This window comes from Rattus norvegicus, chromosome 5 (assembly GCF_036323735.1).
Source record: "Rattus norvegicus strain BN/NHsdMcwi chromosome 5, GRCr8, whole genome shotgun sequence".
Classification (NCBI taxonomy): domain Eukaryota; kingdom Metazoa; phylum Chordata; class Mammalia; order Rodentia; family Muridae; genus Rattus; species Rattus norvegicus.
Genome location: NC_086023.1, coordinates 118,443,349 through 118,463,310, shown reverse-complemented (window position 1 = coordinate 118,463,310; position 19,962 = coordinate 118,443,349). Strand labels below are relative to the sequence as shown.

Here is a 19,962-nt window from a genome sequence, read left to right as displayed (position 1 = left end):
AAAGCCAAAATTGAGGACTGGAGAGATGGCTCAGTGGTTAAGAGCACTGATTACTCTTCCAGAGGTCCTGAGTTCAATTCCCAGCAACCACATGGTGGCTCACAACCATCTGTAATGAGATCTGATGCCCATCTGTAATGAGATCTGGTGTGTCTGAGGGCAGCCACAGTGTACTCACATACATGAAATAAATAAATCTTTGAAAAAAAAAAAAGAAAGAAAGCCAAATTTGGGCTGTACATGGTGGCACAGGCCTTTAGTCTCAGCACTGAAGAGACAGAGCAGGAGAGTCTCTGAGCCAGAGGCCAGCCTGGTCTACAGAATGAGTTACAATACAGCCAGGGCTACACAGAGAGACCCCCCCCCCCAAAAGGAGTCAAAATTGGGGCTGGTTAGGTGGCTCAGTGGATAAAGGTTGCCACCATGAGCACCTGAGTTTAATCCCTGGGACTGACTGGGGGAAGGAGAAAGTGACCGCTCTAAGCTGTCCTCTGACACCACACATGACACCACCAAATAAATGGCTCGGTAAGAACCCCCCAACAGCACTTTAAAGTCTCTGCTCCTCCATTCCTCCTTCTCTCTGACAATATCTCAACTCTTTGGCAATTTCTTTCAGTATTTGCTTCCAGATTCCTAAATAACATATTTTTACCCTATTTGTTGATTTAACTGAATTAATTAATTAGGTTTTGAAACAAGGTGGACAGACTGTGTAGCCTAGGTTGGCCTTGAGCTCACTCTACAGCCCAGGTGGGTTGGTGATAAGTTCCCTGTCTCAGCCTCCTAAAGAAGCTGCTGCTTACACCTCGCTGATGAGCTTTTAAATGACCTAGTCACGGCCTTGTGTGGACAACAAAACCTGTAACTCATCTGGGCCTTCCACTGAGGTGTCATGACCACCCACGTCTCTGACTTCCTACACAGAGATCTTTGGCTCTAACTGTTTAAAGTGTAAGGGAAGGGAAGGGAAGGCTGGTCTTGCTGGAAGCAGGGGCTTAGCAAAGGCCTGTACTGTGATGTGGGGTGGGACCGTGGCAAGCTGGTCATTACGTCTTCATTCCACTGTCTCCTTTGCTACCTTCAACTTTGGGTCAGATTCCTGTTCAACTCTGTACAGTAGACATGTTAATCATTGAAGGATGTTCCTCTGGCAACCTCCCCGTTCAAGGCTGAAGGCACCAGATAAGAACAACAGAGGTTATTTTTCAAGATTTGCAGGAGACATAATCGACACACCGTTGACAACCCCCTGCTCCATGGTGGCACCTACAAGTCTCCAGTCATCGCTGTAACCTGAAATAGTCCTGACAAACTCCATCTTGCTCTTGTGATTTCTCCCTGTGTCTTTCTCTCCTGGGATTCTAGGATCTTAAGTCTGAGAGACAAACATCCTGCACTCAGAACTGCCCCTGGCAGGGGTGATTTCCTCGTCCTGATAAGACTCTGTATGGGCAGTGCTCACACAATGATCAACCAGAGCGACCGTGGCTGTGAGCTCCAGTCTCCTTCATGGGGGTGGGGGGTGAGGGCCATCTGAAGACATCCTTCACTTCTGCCTTTCCAGAGTGGCCAGACTGAAAACAAGTTCGTCCCTAGCCGCCACCATTTCTTATCTGATTCTCAACACATGAGGCAAGCTGTCACCCATGGTTCTGTGGGATCCCCAGTCCTAGATTTCTTTGTTTTATATTAGATGTTGAGGGTAGCCTGGGCTACACAGCTGGACCTTGTCCCCAAGCAGCAGCAGCAGCAGCAGCAGCAACAACAACAACAACAACAGAAGACAAAAACAAAAACAGAAAAACAAAACAAAAAAAACCAAAAAAACCTCCCAAAGGTCATGACTTAATTTTTACCTAAATGCTATTCTTACTAAGCCTGCTACTTCCCATATGTCAATGTTTCCTTGATTATGGAGTAACTTTATTTCCCAGAGTATGCAGTTGGTATATATTTTATATTTTATATTTTTATTAGATCAGCTTTATCTTTTGCAATTCACCTCAGACTTCTAGGACTGTTAGATACATGGGATGCTCAAGACCTCATTTCCCCCTTCAGTTTAACTTTGTTATTATTTACATGAGTGTGTGTGCGTCAGAGGACAACTTTCAAGCATCGGTTCTCTCCTGGGCTTGAACTTGTGTTGTCAGGCTTGCATGGCAAGGGCTCTGCCCACTGTGCAACCCTCCCTGTTTTCTCCTTAGTTCAGAGCTGTTTTTCTCAAGGTGCCCTTCCTCCTGCTCCACTTGGACAGACTGAGTTCCGTGCCCACTGCCGGGGACTTTAACACTATGTGGTGTGACAGCATCTTCTGTGGTATTTGCTCACTTGTTAGAGTACACTGTAAAGTAATTCTCTCAGAAAACTGATTTAAAGAAAAAAGCCAGAGGCATTCAAATGCCTTGCTCTTTATAGTTAGCAAGTACTTTTCTCCTGAAAGTGTAAAGTCTAGGTAGGTATTATTCTTTTATTATTTAATATGTGCACTGTTTAGGTCTTTAAATTTCTTTAATTTCCCTCCACTTTCCCTCTCTCTCTCCCTTCCCTCCTTCCATTCCTCTCTCTCAAGTGTTTCTGTTTACAACTTCTAACCTCGGACTCTAGATTTCTTGCCTTAACTGTGGTCCCCGTGCTTTCCCCTCACTTACGGGTGGTACTATGACGGAACCCAAGGCAAGCACTCTTCTAGTGAGCCACATGTCCCACTCTTTCTCTAGAAGAGGGTACTGGAGTTAACAGAGGCTATGAAGCACCATGTGGGGGCCGGGAATTGAAGCCATGTCCTCTGGAAGAGCAGCCAATGGTCTTGACTGCTGAGCCATTTCCCTAGGCCCTTTATAAGGACTATTTTTAAAAAGTACACTGACAGAAGCAATTTAGCAAGAATAAAGTGTTTCCTTTGTGAACTTTGTTTTTGTGTGAAAAGGTTTCAGCCTAGACTTAGCTCTAACTTTCTGTAGTACCAAGACTGACCTTGAACTACTGACTGATCCTCTGGCCTCAACGTTCTGAGGTATAGATACGTCACCAAATTCAGCTTCTAAAACTAAGTCTTCTTGACTTTTTCTTTAAATACTGTACCTCAAGTGCCCCAGGACTGGCTTTGAACCTACTCTGTAAGCAAAGGTAGCTTTGAACTCACTATGAGGCCAAGGGTGGTTTCCAACTCTGGACCCTCCTATCTAGCCCCCATGTTGAGAGGTGTCATGCCTTCCAAGGTAATTTAAAAATGTAATCTTTGGGGGGCTGGGATGTAGGGGTGCTGAGCGGGCCATGCAGGGCTCTACCACTGAGCTATGCCTTAGCTTCAGCTTGTGTCATGCTTCCTTGTGTAAAAGGTGGAGCTGAATGAATTTAGCCAGTGTGCAGGAAAATCACTAATACCGGACTTTAAGAGAAAGCCCTTTCTTCTTACTCAGGTTCCCACTGAGGCCCTGCTCTCTCACGCCTTTGGTGACTAGCAGCTGAGACTGAAGAGGTGCGCTTGCAACAAGTGACTCTAGGGGTCGGTAGAACTTGGAAGACGGGAAACCAAAAGGAAATCTGTAGCAGGAATGGAGTAATGACCAGAATGTCCAACACACACAGAGGAGAGGCGAAGCTGAGGCTCGCCGTGCACTGCTTTGTTGGTATTCAGCAGACACTTGAGCACCCAAAAACTATGTGGCCTACTGCATCCACTCTGTGGAGACCACAGACAGGGTTCTGTGGCTCCTGCCGTGTGCACCTGGCTAAATGCTTTGTCACTTTGACCACTGAGTTCTCAGAGCTAAACCCCACAAACCACTTCTTTCAAACGGCATGGGTTTTCCACTCAACCTTCCTATTCTAAGGCCAGAATTATCTGAGTGCTGGCTGTGGGACTTACTCTTTTTACCTGTAAATCATTTTATACTACCTCTCTCGTGATTACAGTCCTTCATTTTAGGGGCACTTGTTAAAGAAAGCCACTGCCAGTGTGCTGCCTCTCCACTCTCCGCATGGTGTCTTAGAGACAAGGAAGGGCTGCAACAAGGGGAGGGGAAATGAACAGCACGTTTTGCCTTTACTTCCTCCTGGATTTCTCTGCTGCTCTGGATAATACTCCCAGGGCCACAGCTGATCAATAATTGTCTGCCTTAATTGATGACTGCCATGCAGTAAGAGTTGCAGGGTGCTGGCAACCATTCGTGGCACAGCAGAAAGAGCATTGTATTTCTCTCTGCCTTTAAAGGGACAGGAAACAGTGCTTGGCTACCCAGGAACAGTCTTTGGATATAAGAAAGGAAATCATTTCCTAGTCATAGCAAACTTCAATTTACAAAAGAGCGGCGGAAGCTGAAAGCCTTGTTGATTTATCACATGAAGCCGAGAGTAATTTTTCTCCCCCTGTTATGCGTTCAGATAATCCTGCTCATGCCTGTATGGGTGGCATTAAAGAATTTCTGAATAAAAATAATAATTTCTCGCTTTCAACCTTAATAATTCACATCGGCAAGCACCCTGCTGGGTGGCGAGGCGACTGCCAGTGGCGCTCTGCTCCGTCTTTTCTGCTGTCATTTATCTGCCTCTGCCAGCTGGTTCTCCATTGCTCGACATACCTGCAGGATAATGCGCCCGAAGGCGTTCTTTAGTAGATTAACGGCATCTGTGTGAGACAGTCCGTCCAGAGGTTGTCCATTAATGCTCACAATCCGATCTCCAACCTGGAAGGACAAAAGTGGAAGAAAATCGCTATCATTAAGAAAAATTAAATTTGAGGAGAATACCTAAAACTCTTTGTAGGTTATATTTCCCATCTGTCTCGTTGCTGAGAGCTGGCTGCTGTGGCGTGTGGGGAATTTTCAATGGCTTCTCGAAATGCGGTCCCATCGGAGAGACAAAGGGGTTAGATTTGATTGCTAAGAGATGCCGCAGGTCACTTTTGTGTTTTGGTAGCTAGTAAGAGTGGGGTGCACAAATTAACTGTTCAGTGATGCTCCAAAGAGGAAGCCAGGTCTTTCTATTTAATTTTTATACCTCAGTTAAAATTAAGGGACAAAAGAAAAAAAATCGTTATTCAATTGGGGGAATATTCCAAGATCAAATCTAAGTTAAAAACCAATTAGGGTAAAAGAGGTACTAAAAGGTCTTGAGAGGGATGTTAGGAGCTGGGATTCCTTCTTTCTCTCCAAGCTTTGATAAGGACAATATTTTTATGCGTCCAGGGACTTAATGAATTTCAGGTCTACTGTCTTGCTAATGTATTCTGTCCGCAGCAAGGGCATCTGATGGCTTTTGTAATTCCAACTTTAAACAAGGTCTCTATGGCTACAACCTCCCCCTGAATGACACATACTGTCAAGCCTTCTGTTAGTCAAATGATATTTTACCTTCAGCTTCTGGGTACGTGCGGCCACTCCATTGGCCTGAATCATGGCAATAAATATCGGTATATCTCCTAAAGGACTTCCTTTTCCTCCAGCGATACTGACTCCAAGAGCATCACTGAGCTCCTACAAAGAGAGAAAACAGAGGGCCGGCGTGTTTAGTAATAGGCGCAGACAGTCTGTCCTTACACTGCACTGAACAAAAACTCTCCATGATAGCATGGGAGCTGAGCGTAGGGCATCAAAAAGGCCTGTGTCAGCTTTCACTGTCCGGTAGTCCTGGGGGCCTCAGAGAAGCTCATCTCAGAGAGCCTCATCCTTACGCACAAGATGGGGAAGTAGACTGCACAGTACAGGGTGATAATCTGAGTGTACATAAGATAACACGGTGTTGTCCTGGCCTACAGAAGAGGCTCGATAAAAGCCAATAGCAGCAGTAAATTAAAAAACAAAAGCCTTCGCTACTGCTCAGTGGAGCGGCCGATTTGACGCGGACTTGGCAAGTGTGTTCTCATATGGTGTTTATGATTAAACTGCCACACATATCATGTTCTGGGTGTGAACAAACACACTTGGCTTCAAAAGAGCTGCATGCCTGCTCTAAACAAAGGATCTTAGAGGGTGCCCACTGTTGTGACAACAGTTTGGAGACGGAAGTAAAATAGTATCGAAAATCTTTGTAAAGAATGACCTTGTACAGAGATCTGGCTCTCGTCCCGCCCCGTCCCCCATCCTAGGAGGCTTAATAGTTTTAAAATGGCTGAAAGCACGAATGACAAGTTGCAGTTTGGGCAGGCTGGGGAGTCCATCTATTGCTCCTGTGGGTGATAATGGGAAGGAAGGTCTCGTCACAATGCAAAGACTATGGCCCATAGCTTCATAACCAAAAGAATCCAAAACTGGTGAAAAGTGAAACTTTGCAGAAGTTACAGCAAGGGCACACAGCGCAGGCTCACCACCCCGTGTGTGCTTGTACAAGCTCACGCACTTGTGTGGGTGTATGTGAGCGATGTGTGCGAGTGCTCAAGTACGTGTGTGTGTGTGTGTGTGTGTGTGTGTGTGTGCGCACACTCATTGGTGTGTGTTTTAGGTACATTTCTGCTCTGAGGGAGAATCCCAGTCAGACTAGGAGCTGAAAAGGTAGCTGAACTGTTGATTTTTTGCTGCAAACCCAGCCCTTCCAGTCAGAGGAACCAAAAAGAGGCTCACTGGCTGCTAATATGGAGGGAGGAAATGCAGAGTGGAAAGAGACCCCGAATTCTGAGCACAAATGTGTGGGCTTATCACTAATCTACTAAGTGCAGAAGAGCCCTCAACCAGGATACCAAAGTTTTTGATTATTAAGCTTTGCTTTAAATCACCACAAAAGCAGGTAGAAATTTCCCTCTCAACGCGTACGCAACATTATTCTTCAGAGTAGATACACACAACTTAATAATCATGAAGTCTAGGACAAAATCTCATGCCTGTCAACATGCAGGAAGACGTACAGTACCCCATGCCTGGGGTCCTCTGGGACTGGAGTTATGGTGGTGGTTGTTATCATGAGATAGGCAAAAATAGACACATAGCAATGCGTGCTATATAAGGTGGAAAATTAAACATGGGGGCCTAGAGAAATGTTGAGCAGTTCAAGCATTTGCAATTTATGAAGCGGATGTGGGTTCCACTCTCAGCCCCCATGTGGCAGCTCCTAACCATCTACAGCTCCAGTTCCAGAGGACGGGCCCAAGGCCCACACTTCTGGCTTCCGTGCATGCCAGGCACATGCACAGTGCACAGACACACATGTGGCAAAACTCTCATACACACAGAATAAAACCAAATCTTTTAAAAAAAGAAAAAGAAAAGAAATATGCTAATTATTTAATAAAAGGAAGATGATTAAAGAAAGTTCTAGGTACATCCAGTCAAGGGGGTGAATATTATATAACCAGGAACAATGGTTCTCTGCTGTCAAGAATGCTGACATGGCTCCAAGTTCACACAACTAGGTACAAAGATGTGCGATGAGAGAATGTCCACTATTCTGCTGTGTGACATTAAACACACACACACACACACACACACACACACGCACTACTATGAAAAGGGGATACTAAAAAATTCACAATGGTCACTTACATGCTTCAATCTACTTTTTAAAAGTCTATTTCTGTTACTTTAGTAACTTCAATAACATATAATCTGATACACTACATTCAGAGAGAAAATGAACAAAGTAGAATCAAAACGACGACTGACTTACTCTGATTATCTCAACAGTCCGTGGTTCCTCCTCTGTGCCTGTGGATAAAGAAGCAAGACCGTCCATTAACGCTTATGATCAGACCTAAGATGTGACGCTCCCATAAGGACAGCGGCGATTGTCTACGTTTTTCAAGAACGGAGACTAAAGCAAGCAGGGTACACCCTTCCTTAGCATCAGGACCCAACTGAGTCTTCAGGGGCAATATCCCAGCGTGGGCAGAGGGGGCCACAACCTTCCGGTCTGCCCAAAGCTGATGTGCTGCAGCACCAATGGCCTGAAACATGGTTACTCAAAGCTGGGAACAATACACTTATGCTTCATTGTGCACTTTTCTGCCCTACTCAAAGATAACCCTCACCCACGAGGGCCTTAAAAAAAGCCTGTCTCCCTCCACTCTCGCTTCTCACGCCCTTCAGCCAACTGTAACATACTCATGTTCTCTCTGTAAACAAGCACTTTCTGACACACTCTTAAGTTTTTGCTTTTCTGTTGCTCCTGGGATCTGTGTGCCTCCCTCCCGCTTCCTCTTGAAACAGGCCACACTAAGTAGCTTAGGCTGACTTCAAACTTACATTTCTGGGGAGGATCTGAAGATCTTTTTGTGCCAACCAGGTTTTGTAGGCTGGTGATGACTGGGGCAAAGGAAGGCCGACAGCTGCTGTGTGCACTGTGCTGATCTCCCTGAAAGGGAGACAATGTGGTCACTTGTGTGTAGGTGCTCCCGTGGCCCTAGAACCACACCCTACATCTGAGTCTGCAGGAGCTGAGGTCAGCAGATATCTACAGACCATTCTGAAAAAGTCAAGAGACAAAACTAGTCACTATGCTCACCCCTCTCCACCCCAGGCCCATGTAAACACTTGCTCTTGGGTTCCCACTGTGGATGTTTGCACTTCAGTCATAGTAGAAAGACAGTCATTTGAGCTGGTTTTGCTGCACATGAAACCAAACATTTTCCTAGTTTGCTGGTGTTAAAGCCTTCAGTGACTGGCCCTGTCCTTTAAGGGGAAAACTAACATGACCCAAGCTACAGCCCATGAACTGCTTAGCCAAGTGTGTGGAGCTAAATCAGCAGAGAGGGGACAGAGTGCAGACTTCTAGAGGAAGCAGTAACTATCAGGCAGAAAGCGCAGACTTGAGGGGTGTCTTACTTTTATATTCTGAACACTATCCTATAGGCAGAATGGTTCAAGCCAACCTGTTATACCTGCATTTAACTGTTTCCTTCACTTAACTAGATATTTGAGATTTATAATATAAAATCACGTATAGCTAGTGACTGTCCACAACCCCAGACATTTGCAAAGGCCATTTCTAATGGCGAGCATATCATCTCTAAGTTTTCTACCCAACTATCAAGCTTGTACCCAATTACCATGAAAATTTAAGCTACCATTTGGTAAATTATAATGTGTTCTGTTTCTGCATCAGGGCCTTGTTATGTATTACAGGTTGGCCTTGAATTTAGGTCTTCCTGAGCATGCACAGAGGTTACAGTGTGTGCCATCATGCTTGACTGAAGCTTCTCTCTCTCTCTCTCTCTCTCTCTCTCTCTCTCTCTGCTAAGGATCAAGAACAAATTCAGGGCTTCATGCATGTCAGACAGGTACTTCATCCATCACAGCTTAATGACCACCAATGAGTATGGTAGAACCTTTAAAACATTTACATAGGGCTGGAGAGATGGTTCAGTGGTTAGAGCACTGACTGCTCTTACAGAGGTCCTGAGTTCAATTCCAGCAACCACATGGTGGCTCACGACCATCTGTAATGGGATCCGATGCCCTCTTCTGGTGTGTCTGAAGACAGCTACAGTGTATTTATGTACATTAAATAAATAAGTAATTCTTTAAAAAACACTTAAATATTCCTGAAATAAGAAAGATTTCAAGTGGAAAAGTTATACAAATTATAGATGTACCTAGATTCCATAATTGAAAATCTGCTACATTTTCATGACACACACACATATGTAATCGTAGCACGAAGGAGGTGGAGCCAGAGGACACTGACCCTGGACACACATTTGGGAATCTCCTCAGAAAAACAAAAAATAAAGTGAAAAGTGAAATGTCTATAATTTATATTTTATGCATGTAAGTGTTTTGCTTTATGTATGTGTGCCATAGGGACCAGCCCAAAGCACTGGATCCCTGAACTGGAGCTCCAGGTCCATCATGGACCATGATGTGGGTGTTGAGAATTGAACCTGGGTCCTCTGCAAGAATAACGAGTGGTTTAAACCCTAAGACGACGCTCTAGCCTCACATGCTCTTAATCACATACTCTCCACTCATCAATTAATTCAGCTTCTAAAGCTCATTTGCATATAGGTTATAGACACCTGTATGCTTTAGGAAAGACTCAGTTTTCATTGGTGTGGCACAGGGTCCCATGTGACCTAAGCTGACCATATCTTATTCGCTATCTAATTGAGCATGACCTTGAACTTGTGACCCTCCTCCCTCTACCGCCCCAGGTGTTAGGATGGAAGGTATGTGTCACCGTGCTCTGTGTATATGTGGCATCGACGTTTATGAACAGGCAGTTATACCTAACTACTACTAAACACCGAACTGTACAAACTCGCAATTAAGTAAGAAATCCAGTCTACCCAGCCTCTGCTGTTCATCCGGGGGGAGAACAGTTTTACCTCCTGTGTGAGAGGTTTCAATGGACCATTCAAGACAGATGAGTTCCATCAGACAGGTTTGTCTGAGACTGTTGCCTGCAAACTCCTACTGTCAATAAGTCTCCACTAAAACCTGACTCTTCACCTGTGTCATCTGCTAATTACAGAAGCCAGGTGGAGTGGGGACTCTGTATTTAACAGTGAGGATTAGGTTTGATTGCTTTGAATATTCTTATTTTTGAAATTTACTTCCATGTAAATGCTCATATCTGTGTGAGTATAGGTGTCAGACTCCCCAGAACTGGAGTAAAAGACAATTGTGAGCCACTATGTACATTCTGGGAATCGAACTTGGGTCCTTTTGGAAGAGCAGCAAGTGCTCTTAAACCTTGAACCATCTCTCCATCTGCCATTTAGAAGATTCCTTAAGTCAAAGCACCTAGTCTGTGATCCTGTCTGATCAGCAACATAGATTTAAAATTCTTCTATTATGTCTGTGTGTGCACGCATGAGTGTGTGTAGAAGCACATGCTACAGTACGTGACAACATTCTATGACACGCAGACAACAGTGAGTATGGAGGTCAGAGAACAACTTCTGGGTCAGTTCTCTCCTTCTACCAAGGAGCTCAGGGATTAAATTCAGCTCATCGGGGTTGATAGCAAGTGCATTTAAGCACCGCTCGCTGGCCCTCCATGATACCTTTCGCTGCCCATTTTCTCACACTAATGAGCTCCACAGCTAAAGCTTTGCAGAAGCGGCTATGCCAACCACAAATCTAGCGCACCTTAGGCTGTGGGGAGGCTGTAGCTGCGAGGAGAGAACTGAGAGGCACACTTTTACCTCAAAAGAAGGGCTAGGGGGTTGCCTGTAAATGTCTTTAGCTGAATCATGTGCCAAGTGGGACTAAGAGCAGTCACCATGTGTCAGCCACTATAACACACGCACGCAAATTACCGTGAAAATACTTCATTAAAAAGGTGGTACTGACATCAGTCTTGCAAATAAATATATTCGCTAACTCACAAAATGTCACCCACTAATACCTCCCTGCCATGAGAGAAACCCCCAGACTTCGATCTCCTGGGAGTGCACCATTAACTGCCCTCAGCATGTGTGAGTGGCTGTTCCCAAGTTAACTTTATAGCAATGTTAAATTGGATGAATACAACAATGTTGTGCTAATGAGGGTCAAATTGCCACCAGATGTTACCTCTTTCTTTCCCCTTTGAAAAAATAAACACAGCTGTGTACATGTGTGCACAGGCAATATTGAACACAGAGAGAAAAAATGGCTCTAAGAAAACACAGGCACTAAAGGAGAGAAAAATTCCTTAATGAATTTCCACCCCACCTTTGATTCTTTTATTTCAAACACAACGAAAGCACACTGAAGCTGGTGTTGTGAACATGCAGAACTTCAGACATCATTTCTAAATAATCGTATATGAAATGAGAGACTTTCCCCCAGCAGACACACGAGAGAGTGAGTCTGCTGGGAAGACGTCGACAACCTGGCTGTTCTGTGAGGTCTTCCTCGAGGAGGCCCAGGAACCGGCTCGGAGTCTCCCAATCTCCAGCTGGACAAGGCCCTGGACGCACTTGGGAAGGCAAGAAAATGAGAAGTGAAAGGTGGCAGCATTTACGATCTAAAACAGCAGTATAGGCCTTCAGCCATCTCTGCAGCAGAGGCTAACCAGAGGACACCCAGGTAAAACAGGCAAAAGGAGACCCAGCCACCCAAAACCCAAACAAAACAGAAACTCAGTAGCTTCAAATGCTGAGTTCAAGTGGTTTGATCTCAGTGTGCCTGCCTTTCTCCCCTTCCTCTCCCTTCTGACGAAAGGGATCGTCACAAAAGAACACACCAGTCAGGAGGTGGGAAACAGCAGAGAGGGAAACTCAACAGGAGACAGTTCACAATCCAGGCCCTTTGCAGAGTACAGAGCTGAACCAGGCACGCGGTTAGTAAACAAGCCCCGTCTGCACAAATTTCCACAGTTGTTTCAAGATCCACTGGTTGCAACCAAAGAGGAAGGAGTTCCAGGAGGCCGAGACCCCAGACTAAGCAGTCTGAGCTGTAGGCTCCCACAGGCTCGCGGAGCCCAGGGTGGGAGCGTCCTGTGGAGCAGAGCTTTGTGACTGGTTTTATTTATGAAGAAACCAGTATAGAGGTGCTTTAGCGTTTCCTTCTGGCAGTAAGTTGGGGTTGATATAGAGGGGAGGAGATGGATTCCCTCCTCCAGGAGAGCACATTCTGTCCAGTGATCTGGATTGCCAACAAGTGTGACAGTTGGAATGCTCAGTAGCATGAGAAACTGCCCCAGGTCTACAGGCAGGCTCCCCTCTCTGCTTGGTCATCACGATAGCTTTCCTTTACATCAGTTCTTGGGCATTTGGAACAATCACGACTTACAACCAAGGTCAGATGGACTGGGACAGCTCTGGGAGCACTGATCACCGTAGCTTGGTTGGAAGCTGCTTAGGGACTCACCTTCAGGATGGTGGCCACTGTCTCCTGTGAGGCTTGTCTCACGTCCTCTCCATTCACAGACAAGATCTGGTCTCCTCGAATTAGCCTCCCATCGAGGTCTGCGGCTCCGCCTTTCACAATGTCAGAGATGAACACTCCGCTTCCACTCCTGCAAACATCACCAAGCATTGTGGGATTGGCACGGCCAGTTAGGTATTAATTAAAATCGGACATTCTTTATAAAGACTAAAGATCTAAGATCTAAGACCCAGAAGTTCTAAAACCAATCCATCAAGTCCAATGCCATCCGCTAACTTTCTAATAACTTGATGCTTAGATGAAGCCCATTTGTGCTGTGTATTGTGTATCTTTTTATTGCTGGATAAACCTGACACAAGCACTGGCGTATGTGAGTATATATGATCTTAGTGAAGCAAAATCGTAATTTACTTTTTATTTTTATAATTATTGCTTTTTTCAGGACAGGGTTTTCTCTGTGTAGTCCTGACTGTCTTGGAACTCACTTTGTAGATCAGGCTAGCCTCACAGATCAGCCCGACTCTGCCTCCCAAATGCTGGGATTAAAGGTGTGCACTACTTTCTACCTTTTTTTTTTTTAAGACTTATTTATTTTATATATGTGGGTACACTGTAGCTGTCCTCAGACACATGAGAAGCGAGCATCGGATCCCATTACAGATGGTTGTGAGCCACCATGAGGTTGCTGGGAATTGAACTCAGGACCTCTGGGTCAGTGCTTTTAACCACTGAACCATCTGTCCATCCCCCACGTCTTACTTTTTAAAAAGGTAGAATTTGTGGTCTGGAATATATAGGTCCTTGGCTGACTGCTTTCTAGTGTGAGTGTGGCTCTGGGGTGATCCCAGCACCTCACACAAAGTGAGCAAGTTATTTTTCCTAGAGAAGAGCCCATTGATAATGATTTCCTTTTCTTAAAAATGAAATTATTAATTATTCATGTGTTTATGTTAATGTATTCATGTTTATACGGATATGTGCTTGCCCGAATATTCATAGACATCAAGGACAGCATATGGGATTTGGTATTTTTCTTTCAGCCTGTGGGTCCCAGGGATCTAAGAAGTCATCAATTTGATAGCCTCTGCCTTAACACATCGAGCCGTCTCAAAAGCCCCTAATGGCTCTGTCATTACTTTCCCCTTCCTCTTGTACTTCCTTGATGACACCCCACCACCCACAGTCTCCTTAAGGCAAGCTGGCCTGGAATTTCCAATCCTCCTGCCTCCACCTCCTCAGTGCTGGGATCATAGGCCTGTACCTCTAAGGCTGTTTTGTGGAGCGCTGGGATTCTAAGAGCGTCATGCTTGCTAGGAAGGAGTTTCTCAACTGAGCTACACCCCTCAGCCTCTTATTTGAAGTCTTCTTTTATTTATTGAATGAGTTAGTTTCAAAATTGGACAGCTTAAAAAGTGTATATCTTGGAGCTAGAGAGATGGCTTAGCACTGAAGAGTATCTACTATTCTTGTGGAGGGCCAGAGTTATGTTCTCAGCACCTACACTGGGTCGCTTACAACCATCTGTAACTCCAGATCTCTCTCTTTCTTTGGCTATTGGGTGTAACTCTGTAGCCCAGGCTATCCTAGAACTTACTATGTAATCCAGGCTATCATTAAAGTTGTGATGATTTGGCTTCTAGAGATGTGAATTACAGTTGTGAGCTATCTTACTTTTGTATTGTTATTGTTATTATTGTTATTTTGAGATGTACCATGTCAATTGATATTTTATGGAAGGTATGCTGAAGGCTGAAGACAGGCCACATATACACTACGCATGTGGTCGGGAACTGGGCTATCTCTCTACAGCTCCTGATCTTCTTTAGCGCCTGAAGCACCTCATTTTTAGGGGTGTCTACTATTCTGTGGACGCTCCATGATTTCACTTATTAAATGTTTACCACTGTAGTTGGAGGCACACAAGTCGGGGAGCAGGGCCTAAAAGTGAGGCAGACTAAAGTCTCAAGTGACAGCCAGCTTTATTCAGAGCATCAGACAATTTGTACTCTAGAGTTAAGTCACCTGAGTAAGGTGTTTAATCAAAAGGACAAACCACAGGTGACAAAAGATGGTTTTCCATAGAGGCACATGACTAACAGCACCTGGAGTAAATTCCCTCCTATCCACTCTCCCTGGGCGAAACACAAAAACACATTCCAAGAAAAGCCTGTGTTTTGAAGGAACTGAGGTCACAATACTCTCGTTTTTGTCCCCCCCCCCCTCTCTCTTTCTTTTGAGTTTTCTTACAAGCACTCAGAGATTTCCTCATTTAACTCCATTCTTGAACTCTGTTCTGACACTGAAGACCTGTGAATGAGCTATACAGTTCTTGTACTCCACGGTTACTGCAAAGAAATATGTAATAAATACCTGCAGGCAAACCTTTAAGACATTATGGAATTATTTGTCAGAAGGCTTGGAAGCTTTAAGAGATGCATCTGATCCTGTACAACGGAAAGTTTCATGCTGAGGAATATAGTTCTTTTCCAACTAAGCCTGCAATACAGATGGTGAATGAGGGCCACTTCATCTACCTACAACTGAGAGTAAGGAGGAACGCTGAGTGTGGTGCCGAGACAGCACTGCCGTGAGTTTAAAACCAGCCTGGGCTACATGGTGAGATCCTACTCAACAAGCAACTCAAAACAGAACCACCATTCTCTGCTTGGGATGTCCCCAGGTAAAAAGAAAGCAGCTGGGTCCTGTGTCTGCAGTTGCTCTGTATCCGTGTGTAAGAGAAGCCCACAAATACTGCCTAGGAAGCCACTCTAATCCTTACTGCGGAGCCGAGCTCAGAGTCAACAGCCCAGCTGGAATCCAGTGTGGCTACCGGGTCTTGCCTAGTGGGTCCAGTTGTTTCTCAACATGACACGTCTTAGAAACTCATCACTAGTTCACAGTAGGCCTTCTCTTTCAGTGTTTAGAAGCATTAGTCCCCACATGCAGAAGAGAAAAGGCTGATCTGGGCTTGAACACCCATCCTTACCGTTTCCCAACAATGCTCAGGCCTAGTCCTCGGCCAGTCTTCTTCTGCAGATCCACAAGGAACACCTCCAAGTTCTCCTCATCTCTGTACTGTGCTTCATCTCTGTATATCACCAGCCTCACCTTCTGGGGCGTCTGCCTCAGGGCTGTGATGGCTTCTTCATGGCTGGAGCTCCTCAGATCAACCCCATTAACCTGTAACAACAGCCATCCTGAGACGGGTGGCTCACAGCAGAGGCCTCAGCCTGCTGATCCACCCAGTGAGAAATCTCGACAAAATTCCAACTCATTCCCAGAGTGCACCATAAGAATATGAGGAATATGAGCTGCTTCTCACATAAAGACCCTACCCCACAAAGAACAGGGGGTGGACTGGTGTTTGTGGCATATATTTACACAGCTGTAAACTTTGCTGTGGAGTTAGGGGAGCGTGTGTGTGTGTGTGTGTGTGGTATGTGTGGTATACGTATGTGTGTGTATGTGTGTGTGTGTATGTGTGTGTGGGTGGTATGTGTGGTATACGTGTGTGGTGTATGTGTATGTGTGTGTGTGTGTGTGTGGTGAATGTGTTATGTGCATGTGTGTGTTGTGTGTATAGTCTGTGTGTATGGTGTGTGTATGGTGTGGTGTGTTTGTGGGTGTGTGGTATGTGTGTGTATGTGTGTGTGTGTGTGTGTGCGGTGAGTGTGTTATGTGCATGTGTGTGTTGTGTGTATGGTGTGTGTACGGTGTGGTGTGTTTGTGGGTATGTGGTATGTGTGGTATACGTGTGTATGATGTGTATGTATGTGGTGTGTGTGTGTGTGTGGTGTATGTGTATGTGTGTGTGTGTATGTGTGTGTACCCCCATTTATTTACTTATTCAGGTTGAAGGGAAGTAGCTAGCACAGTTATCAACCCAGTTAGTACCTGTGGGCTGTTTGCTGTTATACTTGACTTCTGCACTCTTTTTGATTTGCCTGTTCGCTTGTCTTTGGCTCTTTGAGACCATCTCACTGTGTAGCCCTGGCTGTCCTGGAGATGCTATGCAAACTCCGAGATTTGCTGCCTCTGTCTTCCGAGCATGGGATTAAGGTCGGCATCTTTACAAAGCTGGCTGGCTCCTCACTCTTGGTTGCTCCGGTCACATCATCTTTAGAGTGGCCCAGAGGAAATAAGGGACAGGGGTTTCCAACAGCTTCAAAGGAGCCCTTGAAGGCTTCTCATTTGAATCTGATGGCACCAGCACAGACAGGCCCGCCTCCAGAGAACATAAGATATTGGGGACATTCAGCAAAGCCACAGTTCTGTTGACAAGTCACACAAATGTGGGCAGCTCAGGACCCCTCTGAGCCCCATTCTCTTGTTCTGTTACCTGGAGATCACGGCCAACTTATTTTTAAGCAAATATTTTCATGGCGCTTGTAACGCCAGTCCTCGTGGATCCACCATCAGCTTTATTAGTGAATACTAGCTGCATAAATACTTGTGATATTGTCACACATAATGTACTCTGCTCACACTCACCCGTGATTACCTTCTGCCCCCACCCTCTTCCTGGTCTTCCCCCTTCCAGTCCCATGACCCCCTCTCACCTAGACATGACAAAACGTGACACCTGACCGAGTCTGACTTACTTTCATACATGATGCCACCCAGTTCCATCGATTTTCCTCAAGCTTATTTGCTGGATTTCTTGTTTCAGTGTGTAATTTTTTAGTTTTTCAAATATTCTGAGTATTAACCTTCTGCTGTATAAGTAGCAAGCAAAGATTTTTTTTCTCACTCTCTCTACCATTCTGGTTAACTATGTCCTTTCTAATTGGATGCTAAGTTTTCAGTTCTCTCTCTGTCTCTGTCTCTCTCTGTCTCTGTCTGTCTGTCTCTCCTTTTCTTTCTTTCTTTCTTTCTTTCTTTCTTTCTTTCTTTCTTTCTTTCTTTCTTTCTTTTTTCTTTTTTTTTGTGTCACCCTGGCTGTCCTGGAACTCGTTCTACAGACCAGCCTGGCCTCGAACTCACAGGGATCTTCCTGAATCTGTCTTCTGAGTGCTGGGATTAAAGGTGTGTGCCACCACTATTTGGTGACACTTTTTTTATTTCTTAAGTGACTGGAGTCTTACTCAGAAAGTCAGTGCCTATGCCTACTCTTCAATTGTTTCTCCTCTTTTTCCTATTAGTTTAAAGTCTTGAATCCAGATTGTCATAGTTACTTTTCTATTAATATGATAAGACACCATGACAAGGCAACCCATAAAAGAAAGAACTTCCTGGAGCTCACAGTTCTAGAGCATTTAAGTCCATGATCATTATAGTGGGGAGCATGGGCTATAGTCCAAAGTCCCAAAGTCTTCCAAACCCATCATGGTCAGGCCTACCATGCAGTAATAGCTCATTCCTTGATACCAGCTTATATCCTAGTTACTTTTCTATTGCTGTGACAAGACACCATGACCAAGGTAACTCATAAAAGAACGAGTTTATTGGGCTGACAGTTTTAGAGGGTCAGTCTATAGCCACCATGTCTAGGAGTGTGGCAGGCAGGCAGGCAGGCAGGCAGGCAGGCAGGGTGCTGGAGTAGTAGTTGGGAGCTTTCATCTAATCCACAAGCAGGAGGCAGACAGAGGAAACTAACTGAGAATGGCTTAAGCTTTTGAAAAAAGCCTACCTCCAGTGACACACCTCCTACAACAAGGCCACACCTCCTCCAACAAGGCCACACCTCCTAATCCTTCCTGAACAGTTCTACCAACTAGGGGCTGAGTATTCAGATATATGATCCCATGGGGGCCATTCTCATTCAAAGCAACTCAAGGTATTTGATGTATTTTGAACTGATATTTTAGATAGTGTGAAACAAGAATCTATTAAATATCCAGTTTTTTTTTAAGACACACTACTATTCCTCCAGTGTTTATCTTTTGTCTATAGCTGAGTATCTGCTTTTGCTTGGCATCTTGTTTTTGTTAATATCATTAGGGATATTTACTCGTTTCCTGCTTATACCAACTCTCTGAAATACATACTTCTATCATTACCATACACAGATGAAGAAAGCAAGGCTAACAGGTCAACATTTGAACCCAAGCTTTTTTCTTCCCATATAGATGTGTGTTCTCACATGCACATCTGTGTTTGCTCTCACATGCACGTCTGTGTTTACTCACCCACACATGTGTATGTATGCTCGTGTGTGGGCTCATGAATGCACCTGTATGTGTGTGTTTATGTATGTATGTATGTATGTATGTATGTATGTATGTATGTACGCTCACACATGTACGCTCGTGTGTGCACATACAGAAGACAGACAACAGAGGTGACATTCAGTATCTTCTATTGTCCTTTCTCTACCTTATATATTGATGCAGAGTCTCCCACTTGAACCCAGAACTCACCAATTTGGCTAGCCTCAGTAGCCAGCTTGCTATGGGGATGGAGAGCTTCCTCTTCTCAAGGGCTGGGATCACAGGCCATGCCTACTTGATACTTTTGTGGGTGCTAAGGAGCTGACCTCCAACCTTCACTCTTATATGGCAAATGGTTTGCCCAATAACTCATTTCTCCAGTTCCTAACCAAGACAATATTTCTATTCTAGTCCTTTTACCATGCCATCTCCTAAGTAAGCTGTGAACAGGTTGTTAGAGGATGTGCCACAAGGAGTTAAATAATTGATATGATTACTGAATTTCTACAAAGAAGGAACTCAGGGGCAGGGTAGCTTTGGATTCAGTTAGTCACTCCCTCCAGGTCACATCTTGGCAAAGAGCCAAGCCAAGGGGAGATTGGCTCCCACATGGCCAGGTAGAGGCAAGAGAGGAAGAGCTCCTGACATGTGACTTCCGCCCCTTGTTCTGATACAGCCCTGCATGGCCCAGGAAGGTGAAGCCTGTCTTTGAGCGCAGCCCCTTCATCTGTTGCAGTAAACACAGGCATGTTCACTGCAAGACAGCAATGGATGGGCTGAGGAGATACTGCAGAGCCATTTCTCTCTGTGTAGGACCCTCACTGTCCCTTCAGCCACTAAATGCTTTCACAGTGTTAGTGAGTAAACCCATGGAACAGAGGGAGAGCAGTGTCTCTCCGAAAGCTGAGCTGATTATTTTCCTATGGTCCAATAGATGGCACACAAGACCACTTCTGCTGGTTAGAACACCAGGTGACCAACCTCACGGACTGAAGGTGTAATTCCTAAGCCACCTCAAAGGCCTCAGCAAATACACAAACAATTGAAGGCACTGTCACTGAACT

The 19,962-nt window shown here is 45.0% G+C and overlaps 1 protein-coding gene across 8 annotated transcripts in view; it reads right to left on the bottom strand.

The window, feature by feature from the left end:
- Patj (PATJ, crumbs cell polarity complex component) overlaps positions 1 to 19,962 on the bottom strand; it is a 302,745-nt gene that overhangs the window by 16,991 nt on the left and 265,792 nt on the right. For all 8 annotated transcript variants that reach the window (XM_039109186.2, XM_039109188.2, XM_063287101.1 and 5 more), the window contains 7 exons: positions 15,736 to 15,929; positions 12,732 to 12,879; positions 11,752 to 11,838; positions 8,178 to 8,286; positions 7,603 to 7,640; positions 5,358 to 5,480; positions 4,587 to 4,691 (listed from right to left, as the gene is read on the bottom strand). In XM_039109186.2, coding sequence (XP_038965114.1) covers positions 4,587 to 4,691; positions 5,358 to 5,480; positions 7,603 to 7,640; positions 8,178 to 8,286; positions 11,752 to 11,838; positions 12,732 to 12,879; positions 15,736 to 15,929 — 804 coding nt within the window. The remainder of the gene's footprint in view (positions 1 to 4,586; positions 4,692 to 5,357; positions 5,481 to 7,602; positions 7,641 to 8,177; positions 8,287 to 11,751; positions 11,839 to 12,731; positions 12,880 to 15,735; positions 15,930 to 19,962) is intronic.